The 12,988-nt window shown below is 42.3% G+C and overlaps 1 protein-coding gene across 1 annotated transcript in view; it reads left to right on the top strand.

Annotated features, from left to right (window-relative positions):
• LOC122563300 (uncharacterized) overlaps nucleotides 1-8,170 on the top strand; it is a 95,249-nt gene extending 87,079 nt beyond the window's left edge. The window contains exon 17 of the mRNA XM_043717004.2: nucleotides 4,969-8,170. Within this exon, the coding sequence (XP_043572939.2) occupies nucleotides 4,969-5,101 (133 nt within the window). The 3' untranslated portion in view covers nucleotides 5,102-8,170. The remainder of the gene's footprint in view (nucleotides 1-4,968) is intronic.
• The last annotated feature ends 4,818 nt before the right edge of the window (nucleotides 8,171-12,988 follow it).

Here is a 12,988-nt window from a genome sequence, read left to right as displayed (position 1 = left end):
TAGGTTAGGTAGATTAGCCATGGGAAAAGGTACAGTTAAAAGGATAGGGTTGGGGATGAGTGGGATGCTTTTCAGACGGTCAGTATAGATTTGATGGGCAGTACGGCCTGTCTTAGATTAGAGTGGTGCTGGAAAAGCACAGCAGGTCAGGCAGCATCTGAGGATCAGGAAAATCAACGTGTTGGGCAAAAGTCCTGCATCAGGAATGAAGGCAGGTAGCCTCCGGGGTGGAGAGATAAATGGGAGGGGGGTGGGGCTGGGGAGAAGATAGCAAAGAGTACAATAGGTGGATGGAAGTGGGGGTGAAGGTGATGGCTCAGAGTGGAGTGGATAGGTGAGAAGGAAGCTTGGCAAGTCGGACAGCTCATCAGGATGGTGCTGGGCTGGAAGGTTGGAACTGGGATGAGGTGGCTTCGGATGCTGCCTGACCTGCTGTGCTTTTCCAGCATAACTCTAATCTAGACTCTGATTTCCAGCATCTGCTGTCCTCACTTTTGTCTAGTATGACCTGCCTCCATACTTTAGGGATTCTAAAGCTGCCAATAATAGGCCAATTGTAATGAGAAATATACATGAGGCTAGAATTACGGTGGCTAAAAGTGGAGTGGAAAGGTCATGGAAACAAAGTATGAACATATTTTAATGAAGATATTACTTGACTGGGAGCCAATGTAGCTCGCGAGCACAGGGTGATAGAGAAAGGGACTTTCTGTGAGTTCTGGGGCAGGTAGCAGAGTGTTGGATGACCTGAAGTTCACAGAGAGTGGAATGCTGGGAGAGTAGCCAACAACGGCCTGAGGGGGGTCAACATACTAAAGAATGGAAGTAGAATGCTCTAGACTGAGTTACATGCTCCTGTAATCAACAGAGCAGACCAAAGCTTCTCAGTTGCTTCCAGTGAATGGTGGTGCACCAATAAACAACTAAAGAGAAGGGGAAGGTGGTTCCTTAAACATTTCCATCCTTGATGGGAGGCCAAAGCTCAGAGGTACCTAAGACAGGGTTAAAATATTCGTAAACATTTTCAGCCAGAACTATTGAGTGGATGGTTTACCCTCTCTTCATTTTTCACCAATGTGAAAAATTGCTCAGCATGTTCCTGTCTCCCTAAAACGAAATAAATCCAACCATCCTAATGGTCTACTCTCAATCATCAGTAAAGAGATGAAAGGATTGTTAACAGTAATATCAAATAGCACTTACCTAGCTCCTTGACAGTCAGTTGATTTCCACCAGGACCACTCAGCTCCTGATCTGATTTTATGGACCTGACTAAACCTCTCAAAATATATCAAGGAGAGAGACTGGATCCTGACTTTTATCATATTTAAAGGCAAGTGTGACGTACTGCATTCCAGATGTGATTCAATTGATCAAATTGCTAGGCTTTAATCAAAATAGACCTTTTTATTTTTACATCACAGTTAAAACACAAAACTTTAACTCTATTGAAATATTTAACATAATAACTACTAATCATCAACTATTACAAACCCAGTCTGGGTTCCGCCAGGGTCCCTCAGCTCCTGACCTCATTACAGCCTTGGTTCCATGGACAAAAGACCTGAATTCCAGAGGGGAGGTGGGAGTGTCAGCCCTTGACATCAAGGCCGTATTCGACCAGGTGTGGCATCAAGGAGTCCTAGCAAAACTGAAATCAATGGATATCGGGGGCAAACTCTCTGGTGATTGGATTCATACCTGACACATAGGAAGATGGTTGTTGTTGTTGGAGGGTCAGTTATCTCAGCTCCAGGACATCTCTGCAGGAGTTTCTCAGGGTAGTGTTCTAGGCCCAACCATCTTCAGCTGCTTCATCAATGACCTTCCCTATAGCATAAGATCAGAAGTGGGATGTTCGCCAATGATTGGACAATGTTCAGCACCATTTAGACACTAAAGCAGTCCATGTTCAAATGCAACAAGATCATTCTAAGAAAGGGCCACTGGAACCAAAATGTTAACTCAGATTTCTCTTCACACCCGCTGAGCTTTTCCAGCAATTTCTGTTTTTGTTTACAATCTGGACAATATCTAGCCCTGGGCTGACAAGTAACATTCGTGCCACACAAATGCCAGGCTATGACCATCACAAATATGAGACAATCTAACCACAGCCTCTTGACATTTTTTTTTTCTCTTTTTTTTTCTAAAATTTAACCCCCACACTACCACCTAAGTGCGGTAGTGCTTATTTTATCCCCAGCACCCATGGTGTGTGTGCGCAGGTGTGAGACACAGTGAAAGACACAAAGTGCACGAATCTTTATTCAATTTCCACCACCAGGAAGACAGGAAAACACCCGGGTGGCCAGTGACAAACACTGCCCTTCACATCAAAGGGCAGTGCTGTGTGATCAAAAACGGTGAAGGGGAGGGTAGGGACTAAATCAAAATAGAGTTGGAGGGAGAAATGATGCACTCCACTCCCTGCCCTCTTGACATTTAATGGTGTTACCATCAGTTAATCCCCCACTATCAACAACCTGGGAGTTATCATTGACGAGAAACTCAAGTGTATTCATGACAAAAACACAATGGTTACAAGTGCAGATCAGAGGTTAGGAACACTGTGGCGACTGAGTCACCTCCTGGCTCCCCAAAACCTGTCCACCATCCACAAGGCACAACTCAGGGATGTGATGGACTACTCCCCACTTGCCTGGATGAGTGCAGCCTCAGCAACTCTGAAGAAGCTTGACATCATCCAAGACAAAGCAGCCTGCTTGATTGGCACCATATCCATGAGCATCCACTCCCTCGTCCACCAACACTCAGTAGCAGCAGTGTGTGTACTATCGACAAGATACACTGCAGAAATTCACCAAAGATCCTCAGATCCAAACCCACAACCACTTCCACCTGAAAGGGCAAGGGCAGAAGATACATGGAAACACTACCCACCTCCAAGCCACTCACCATCCCTATCTAGAAATATATCTCCATTCCTTTACTGTCACTGTGTCAAAATCCTGGAATTCCTTCCCTAAGAGCATTGTAGGTCAACCTACAGCAAGTGGACTGCAGCAGTTCAAAAAGGCAGCTCACTGTCAACTTCTCAAGGGCAACTAGGGATGGGCAATAAATACTGGCCCAGTCAGCGACACCCACAAATTCCACAAATGAATATTTTTTTAAAAAATGCAGCTTCCCATAAACGCAGCCTTGGAAAAGGCAACTTCAGCAAAACAGATTTTCTCACGTGCTGTCTCCAATCCTGGAGAAAGGAACACTGAAAGAAACAATCTAGCAGCAGATAGCGAACTCAGCCATTTTAGCTGCAGGACAGAGAACTGTTCTCTATCAATTTCAGACCCCAACTTTAACTTCAACTGAAAGCAAACCTAAAAGCCTGTGTGTGTGTGAGCCTGATTCCACCCACTCATGCTTCTTCTGTCTAATTTTTAAAAAAGAACACTCTCAGAGCTTGTTTACCCACTGTTTCTGATGAAGACATTCTGTCACCAATGGCAACACCTGTCTGGAAGAGAAACAGCACAGAACACATTCCTATGATAGGAACAGTACTGTCACACTCATTGCAGCTTCAGACCAAACATCAGCAAAAGAGCTACATACCAGAGATGAGGTGAGAGGGATTGATCTTGATATCAAGAGATTGTCTAACTGTGATGTCTAGGAGACCTAGCAAAATTAAAATGGATAGGAGTAATGGGGGAAACTCTCCATGAGCTGGAGTGAAACCTAGCACTTTTGTTGAGGTTATTGAAGCCAACTACTCCATCTGATGGTGCTACATCAATGATCTTCCCTCCACCTAATGGTTAAGAATGGCGAGGACTGCCTGGAGGCAGAGTCAGGAGCAGAGGACCAGATCGTACCCGGATTTCGTAACCTCAAACTCTGACATCACAGTCCTGGAAAACTCTCTTACGACCGACACTGTGAAAACATCTACATCTGAAACACTGCAGTGGTTCAAGAAAGTAGCTCACTTCAGATCAGATGGGCAGTAATGGTTGGCAATTGGAATCACTGGGCCACATCTACATTAACTGTTAATCCACTTCCATTATGTATAATCAGATCCATGCCCCAGCGTAAAAGAAATGTCCAAATCTCGTTTTGAATACAGTAAATCAGCAGAAATGCCATGGTGTTTCTAAAAAAACTCCTCGCTTCAATTTCTGGCAAATGAAGAACCTGATTAATATCCAGTGCAATCCTGTTCTTGGGTGTAGTTTACACGTACGTTGTACTCTGGCCAAGCAATTAGATTGGCAAAACCTACCTGTAGGTAAGCAACTCAGCCACTGAATCATCTTAGACTATTATCAGGTTGTCTCCCTATCTCCATTACTCTAAAGTAAATAGGCCCTGCTCTTTACACTTAACTGAGAAACTGAGGTAGTTTGGACCAACACTTTCTGTTAACATTCTTAGAAGGCTCACTATAAATTGACTATTCCTTGTGAAATTGTTTGGATTGAGACTTTGACCAATATTAGAAGGATTCAGTTCAGTTTCAGTGTCAGTTTCTCCTCATATACGACTCTTTAGGGCCAAGTATATATCAAGTGTGTATCAGTTTCTCTCATCAGTTGTAACTGCACTCTATCTCTGAGCCAGATTGTTAGGGGGGTTTGAGCTCCAACTCTAACAATCCAAGGTGATGTTCCCAAGCAGTGTTGAGGAAATGCTGCACTATTTACGACATCATCTTTCAATGAGAGATTAATCACATCCTCAGTCAAATTTTGCAAAAGTGTTCAGAAGAACTGAGACATTCTCCCGGAGTCCTGTCTAACATTTGTCCCTCAACACACATCAATAAAACACTTAGCTGGTCATCATCCCATTGCTTTGCTGTGTGTGCATATTGACTGTCACGTTTACATGACAACAGTGAACTGTTCAAGAGTACTTCATTGAGGGCTATAATGCACTCTGGTAAGTCCTGACCATCATGAGTCCTTTAGAAAAGTAAGTCTTCCTTTCTTTCCTTAGGTTTGAGCAGCAATCACGATCATCTTGGATGTTCTGTTTCCTCGATAGCTACCAGAAGATACTTACCTCTGTTGTGTTGACCCTCATTGTCGCATTTCTACTGCAGCCAACATCCTTCTGGTTCTGGCCGTGAGACATTGTCTGAATGGAACCTCACAGTGAAGCTGTCAACAAGCCCAGCCCCATCCAATCATTTTGAGAAGTCGCCGGGAAGGTTCCACCTAAAAGAAACGACAAAAACGTTTGATTTGCAGATTCAGAAATTCACAGCATCTAAAGAATTCCTTGGTCCATCAGAGTCAGGCATGCATTAAAATTCAAAATGAAACCAGGTTTTGTTTGCCTTTGGGCGAGGGAAAAGTTTGAGATCTGAAAGTAGAGGTATGGTACTGCTAGAATTACGGAACACTTTCCAACTGAGGGCATTTAATATTAGCATTGAACACAATCACATCTAATATGTCAGGGTTAGAGCTTTCTCTACACTGACTCAACAATGTGCTTCCTCCCAATATCTCAAGGAGAACACCTCTATTGTACTTGTTGTTACAGACTTCCAAATCAGGCAAACAGTGGGCTTTCTTAATTACACTGCCAGTTCAGTTTTTTTTATTTGCTCATGGGATATGGATTTTGCTATCCCTTGTTTCCTCTTGAGAAGGTGTTAGTGAGTTGTGTTCTTGAACTGCTGCAGACCATGTGATGTAGGTTGACCCACAATTCCCTAAGGGAGAGAATTCCAGGATTTGGACCCAGCAATACCGAAGGAGTGGCGATATATTTCCAAGTCAGGATGATGAGTGGCTTGGAGGGGAACTTGCAGGGGGTGGTGTCCCCATGTATCTGTATGTCCAAGCTCACTGAAATTAGAATTGTAACTCTCCAAATTCATAGAACCTATCAACACAGAAGAAGGCTGTTCAGCCCATCAATCCTATGAAAGCCCCTTTGAAAAACAACTTCCACAATTTCTGTTTCTTTTTCCATTATTCTGTAAATGTTGCACCATCGCATTTCTGTTCAAATTCCTGAGAACAAGGATGGGGAATTTTAAATCAAGACTTTGCTTGTACGTAAGGGCATAAGCAACAGAGGTTAAATGGTTTTGGGTTTATAGACGTTAGAATGGGGAGACTAGCTAGAGGTCTGTTGGAATAATTGAGCCTCGAGTGACAAAGTCCCAAATGAGGACTACAGCAGATGATGAGGCATAGAAGTATGGTGATGTTACGGAATTGGAAGTAGACAGCTTTAGTGATGGTTCAAATGTGAGTTTCTTTTTTTGAGGAGAACATTTCAGATTCTGACAATTGTCTGAATGAAAACAATTTGCCTCGTCTCTCCTCTTAAACTTTAGTCAATCATTTTGGATCCACGATATTTAGTTTTTGACCCACGTGCTAAGAGAAAACATATTTCTTCTGTGTCTGTTTTATCAAAACCTCGTTTATCTTGAGAACCTGTAGTGGGTAACCTCTTAACCTTCTCTATTATAACGAGAACAGTCCTAACTTTTCATAACTGAAGGCCTTCATCCCAGGTGACACCCTGATACATCTCACTCGCACCCATTGTACGGCCTAAATTAACATATCACCTTACAAAAGGATAGATCATTGGGATCATATCTTGCACATATTGAGACTAATAAAGCCCTCCAAAAATATCCATGATGAACAGTTTCACACAATGGCATGTAACTCGCAAATTTAATTACAATACAGAAAATTATGAGGAATTGTAGTTTGAGGAGAAAGTGAGGACTGCAGATGCTGGAGATCAGAGCTGAAAATGTGTTGCTGGAAAAGCGTAGCAGGTCAGGCAGCATCCAAGGAGCAGGAGAATCGACGTTTCGGGCATGAGCCCTTCTTCAGGAATTGTAGTTTGCCAGGAAACGTAAAGAGGCTACATTCATCTTAAAAAGGAGAAGTAGGAAGAAAATAAAGGAGAATAGGAATCTGGATTACTCATTCACAAATTACTAAAAGTGATGACACAGGTTAATAAGAGCTTTTAAAAGGAACATATTAAAAACATAGAATTGTAAAATAAGGCAATTATGTTCACCTTATATTAAATTTTGATTAAATCACACTTGGAATACTGTGAATAATTTTGGACTCCATTTTATTTAAATTAGCCAAGGAGAGGGACAAGGAGATATTTGGAATATAATACTAAATCTAAATTCAGGAGGGTGTGTTGTAAGGAGGGATCTGACCTTGATCAGTTGGAGTCAAAGGTCAGCAGGCAAAAACAACATGAAGTCATGGTTACCCTTTAAAGACGGTGGCGTCTAAGTGGAGATAACGAAATTCGGCTCTCCCTGGATGGTTTGCAAAGGAATTAAGAAGTGGAATGAGGCAGAAGTGGGCAAATGTCATCTTTGTAAAGGGACATTGTGGCTGAGTGGTTAGCACTGTTACCTCACAGCACCAGAGTCCAAATCCAATTCCACCCTTGCGTGACTGTCTGTGTGGAGTCCACCACTGTCTGCATGGACTTCTAACTGTTCTATTTACTCCCATAGTCCAAAGAAATATAAATTAGGTAGACTGGCCATGCCAAATTGCCCATTGTGTCCAGAGATGTGCAGGCTAGGTAGATTAGCCATGGGAAATGTGGGGTTATGGAGATAGAATGGGGTGCTTGTTCTGGGTGGGATGCTCTGCAGCCTCAATGGGCCAAACAGTCTCTTAGGGACTCGATGATTCAAATAATAAGAGAGATCAAGTTGAACAGAGAAAGGAAATAAGAGAGACAGAGACAACAGGAGAATAATTTGATAGCAAGCATAAAATAGGTCTTCTCTAATATTGTTGAAAAGGTATTAAACTTGCAAATTTTGAGCCAAATTCATTTGACTGTACTCATACAAGTGACACAGAGAAACAGCATGCAAAGACAATAAGCAACATGAAAGGCAAATGGCATGCTCAGCTTTATTGTGAGGGATTGGTTCAAATGAATAAAGAAGTCTTGCTACAATTCTATCAGGCTTTGAGAGACCATGCCTGGACTATTGTGGGCATTGTTCTGACCTCCATATTTAGGGATGAATCTATGTACATTGTAGGCAGTATTATGAAAATTGCCCCATTAAACACATAGGTGGTGTATGTATTTTATGACAGGCCAAATAGACTTTTAGAAATGCTATTACATCGCCAATGAAATAAAAGCTGAATTGTTCTGACTGGCACCAAGAGATCTCGTTATCTTACTGTTACTGAGACAGTCTCTGAGACTTCAAGTGGAAATATTCATCGAGATCTGAGTTCACTGAATATTCACTAGCTTGGAGGCTGTAGTTCTTACTATTTATTAATGGTCTTGACAGGGTCAGAAAGAGGTCACTGTCTAGTCTGCCTCAAAACTAACTCCAGCAGAAATCCAGAATAACATGCTGATTGGGATAAAGTAGTTAATGGATTCTCTTGCCACTTTGACAGATGAGTATTCACTAATAAAAATTAGTTACAGTGTAAATTGATGCTATCCTGTGCAATGGTAGGCCAAAGTCTGAATTTGCATAACCAATTGTAAGTACTGCGCACGAAGTCAATGTTGCAGTTTAGGTTTTAGCTTTGTGCTATGCTCAGTTGTCCCAAAGTCACCGAGCTTTGTTCTTCTCAAATGTCAGAACTCCCTCAATAAGAGAGACTTCCCCAAAGCTAATTGGCCTGTCCAAAGCTAATTTTTTCTCCTGTTATAGAGGTCTACAGCACAAGGCCCTTTGGCCCATCACATGCCTGCTGGTCAAAAACGACCACCTGAGTATTCTAATCCCATTTTCAAGCACTTGGCCTATAGTCTTGATTGCCTTGGCATCACAAGTACACATCTAACTACTTCTTAAATGTTATGAAGGTTTCTGCCTCTGCCACTCTTACAGGCAGGGAGTTCCACATACCCAGCACCATCTGGGTGAAACAATTTTTCCCGACATCCCCTCTAAGCCTCTGCATCCTCAGGAGGCTGAAGTAATTTGGTATTTTTGTTAAGATTCTTACCAATTTTTATAGATGTACCACAGAAGGCATTGTATCCGGATGCATCACAGCTTGGTATGACAACTGCTCTGCTCAGAACTGTAATAGACTACAGAGAGTTGTGAACACAGCCTGGTCCATCACACAAACCATTAACTCCATCTACACTTCCAGCTGTCTCCTAACATCTTCAAAGACATCTCCCATCCCAGTTATAATTTCTTCCAACCTCTTCTGCCAGGCGGAAGATACAAAATCTTAAACACACAGAACAGATTCAAGAACAGCTTTCTTCCCCACTGTTATTAGACTTCTGAATGAATCTCTCAAATTTCAAATTTAATGTTGATCTCACTCTTTGTGCACCTTCTCTGAAGTCATAATGTTGTATTCCTCGCCTTGTACCATCACCCTAGTGCACTTTGGTATGATTTGCCTGCGCTGCACACAAAACAAAACTTTTCATTGTATCTATGTACATGTGACAATAATAAATCAAATCAAAATAAAAACCTTCTGCTCCATATGTTAAATCCATGCCCCCGATCATTCATCTCTCCATCAAGGGGGATAATTTCTTCCTTTCCACCCTGTCTATGTCCCTAATAATTTCACAGATCTTAATCAGGTCCCCTCTCAATTTCTTGTCAGGAAAACAATCTCAGTCTGTCCAATCTCTCTTCATCACGGAAACTTTGCAGCCCAGGCAACATCCTGGTAAATCTCCTCTGCACCTTCTCCAGTGCAATTATATCCCTCCTACAATGTGGATTCCAGAACTGCACATTACACTCTAACATTTTATAGAATTCCAGCAAACCCTCACTGCTCTTAAACTCTATACTTCGAATAATAAAGGGATGTATAGTGTATGATTTTTTAACCACTTTGTCCAACAGCTCCAATACCTTAAGTGACCGGTGTACATGCACATGAATGTCCTTCCCTCCTTGATGCTTCTCAAGGTCCTACTGTTCATTATATATTTGGGATCCTGTTTGCAAGCTCTGAGATTGGCTTTCAGATTGTTGTTATGTTGAGTTTTGGGCTGTCCTATGATGTGGGTTCCCATGCTCAGCTGGCTGTGGAGTACTGAACTTAGTAAATATTTATAAACCATTTACAACGCAGGAATAGGACATTTAACTCATCATGTGTTTATCTTCCACACAAATTTTCCCACATCCCTCTTTGACTCTCTATCAACATAGAGAAGGGCTGAAGAAGGGCTAATGCCCGAAACGTCGATTCTCCTGTTCCCTAGATGCTGCCTGACCTGCTGCGCTTTTCCAGCAACACATTTCCATCTCTATCAACATATCCTAACCGTATGGGTAGAGGTGAGTTGAAAGAGAAGCATAAATTGTAGGTAGACAACTGCATATTTAAGGATCCAAGCTGAAGTCCAATCGGGGCACACAATATATTTTGGCACCACCCTAAAACTGTTCTCCCTCTATCACTTGCCCCTCCCCCAACCAATCAATGCTCTCCTCTGAATTACAGTTCCCTGGTGACTAGCCTGTATTTGCTTCTGGTGAGCTTCCTTCAAGTATGAGCCCAGTCAGTGAGTATCAACACACTTTGGCCAGAAGGAACACCACAGATATGTCCCCCTTCTCATTGAAGAATTTAGGGTCATGCAGGTCAATCTCAACAAAGGAAAGGATATCTGTAGCAAATGGTGTTGAAAGTGCTTACAATCCATTGGAGCATGGGTATATATCTTGCTCCCCCAGTTATGAGCGGATCTCCAAATGCAGACTCAGCACTTCATAGAAACATAGGGTTTTACAGTACAGAAGTAGGCCATTTGACCCATCGTGTCTTCACTGGCTAATCTCATTCTCTAACCCTATCACTTCTGACTCGCTTGGTAATCTATGCACACTTTCTGAGGAACATCACTGACAGACTTAAACCTTTTATTAAGCAGTAGATATTAGATATTATTAATATTAGTATAAATTTAATATTAGATACCAGATATTAGGAAATGGAGATAACTAAGAAAAGTTAAGGAATCTAAGTGGAAAGAAATTGTGTAACCTAGAAATAGTACAGTACAGTTAAGGACAATCAATCACATTAAAGTGTCTGAGAACGGAATATGATTTGAGTTTATATTAACAGCCAACAGCATCATTTCCAGGCTTACATGCCAATGTGCTAGAAAAGCTTTCCATTTAGGATCAGCCTCAACATGGGAGTGAACTATTTCCCAGCTAAGTATTGTTTATATCAGGTGGTCTTAAATAACTCTCAGCTTTCCAAATCCAGAGGAACATTAGTGTGACTCTGTATTCAATTTCTGGCAATTGAATCACACTGCAATAAGTGAACGTGGATGAACCTCAATCCACTGACTGTGTGCGAGCGCTCTAGAGAATTAGCCCTGGTTCAATGAAGAGTGCAGGAGGACATGCCAGGAGCAGCACCAGGCATAACTAAAAGTGTGTGTGTGTGTGCACCATGCAGGTTGTGTTAACATTGGTCAAGAAGGACATCAGCTTTCTTGTGATGCCCCCCCGACTCCCCTGATTGATCAGCTCACTGCCACTACCGTCCACTCTGAAACATGAAGAATGGCCCCGGTTGAACCTTGAGAGGCTGTACTGGGTCCCAAATAGAAATCACTGCCATGGGAAAGCAGTAGGGAAATTTGGAGAGAAGAGCATCATGGATTCTGGATCTAAGCAACCGGAAGTGATGACTGAGATCATAGAATCGCTACTGTGTGGAACAGGCCTTTTGGCCCATTCAGTGTACACTGACCCTCAAAATAGCATCCCATCCCTGTATTTCCTATGTCTAATCCACCTGGCATCCCATCTGAGGGAGTAAACCAGAGAAAACCCACATGGGCGCAGGGAGAACATGCAAACTCCACATAGGCAGTCACCCAAGGGTGAATTTGAACCCAGGTCCCTGGCATTTGTGGGATAGCAATACTAATCGCTGAGCTACTGTGCCACACCACTTGATCAATGAAATAGTAGGTGGCTAAGTTTGCAGCCATTAAAACAGTAGCAGGTGTGTGGATCCTGAAGGTCAGGGAAACTGACCTGAGGAATTTTATTAGATCTTTGATTACCCTTTCAAAGCCTGAGGGCGAGACAAAAATGAGTTTGTTGTTATTGTGAGCGACGATAGACTGAGAATGACTTGTTTGCCATTACTATCAGTTTTCACCAGTGTTTAACAGTCTGCAATGTTAAACCGTGAGCGCCACCTACTGATGCTCTAAACACAAAACAACAAAAGATTTCCTGTCCACATCGGTCCTGATATTTACTGGTAGAGAGCAGAATAATTCGCCAGAGATCCTGTGGCACTTATTGATAGAGTCTAATTTTAGCTCATTTTCTTAGTGTTTTTCCAATGGAAAGTGATGGCATAATGGTATTGGTACTAGACTTGTAAATCCAGAGATTCAGGTAATGTTCTGGGGACCTGTGTTTGAATCCTGCCATAGTAGATGATACATCAACTGCTCGAAAGCCTTAAAGGGACAGACCAGCTGATGTTGACCAAGGAACTTGAAATGACAATGGTAAGCCATACTTACCGTATGAATTCCTACTTATTAACATCTGGAGATGAGGGCTAACATTAGGAGAAAATGCCTGACAGCCGAGTCAAGCAATGGCAGCTCCAACCACTCAAGAAATTTAAGACGTATTCAAGTCAGTTTGATTGGTATAAATGTCCATTCTTCCTACCACCATTGCTCTGTAGCAGCAGTGTATACCATCTACAAATGCACGATAGAAATTCATTAAAACTCCTCAGACAGCACCTTCCAAACCCATGACCACTTCCATTTGGCAGGATGAGGGCAGCACCACCACTTGCAAGTTCCCCACCAAATCACTCACTATCCTGACTTGGAAATATATCGCTGTTCCTTCACAGTCACTGAGTCAAAATCCTGGAGCTCCCTCCCTAATGGTTTGACAAATGGATTGCAGCAGTTCCAAAGGCAGCTCACCACCATCTTCTCAAGGACAACTAGAGATGGGCAATGA

This window comes from Chiloscyllium plagiosum, unplaced genomic scaffold (assembly GCF_037043375.1).
Source record: "Chiloscyllium plagiosum isolate Xiang-an unplaced genomic scaffold, Cpla_swu_hap1 HiC_scaffold_26, whole genome shotgun sequence".
Lineage (NCBI taxonomy): Eukaryota > Metazoa > Chordata > Chondrichthyes > Orectolobiformes > Hemiscylliidae > Chiloscyllium > Chiloscyllium plagiosum.
Note: the sequence above shows the minus strand (reverse complement) of the source record. Positions and strands in the feature narration are given on the sequence as shown.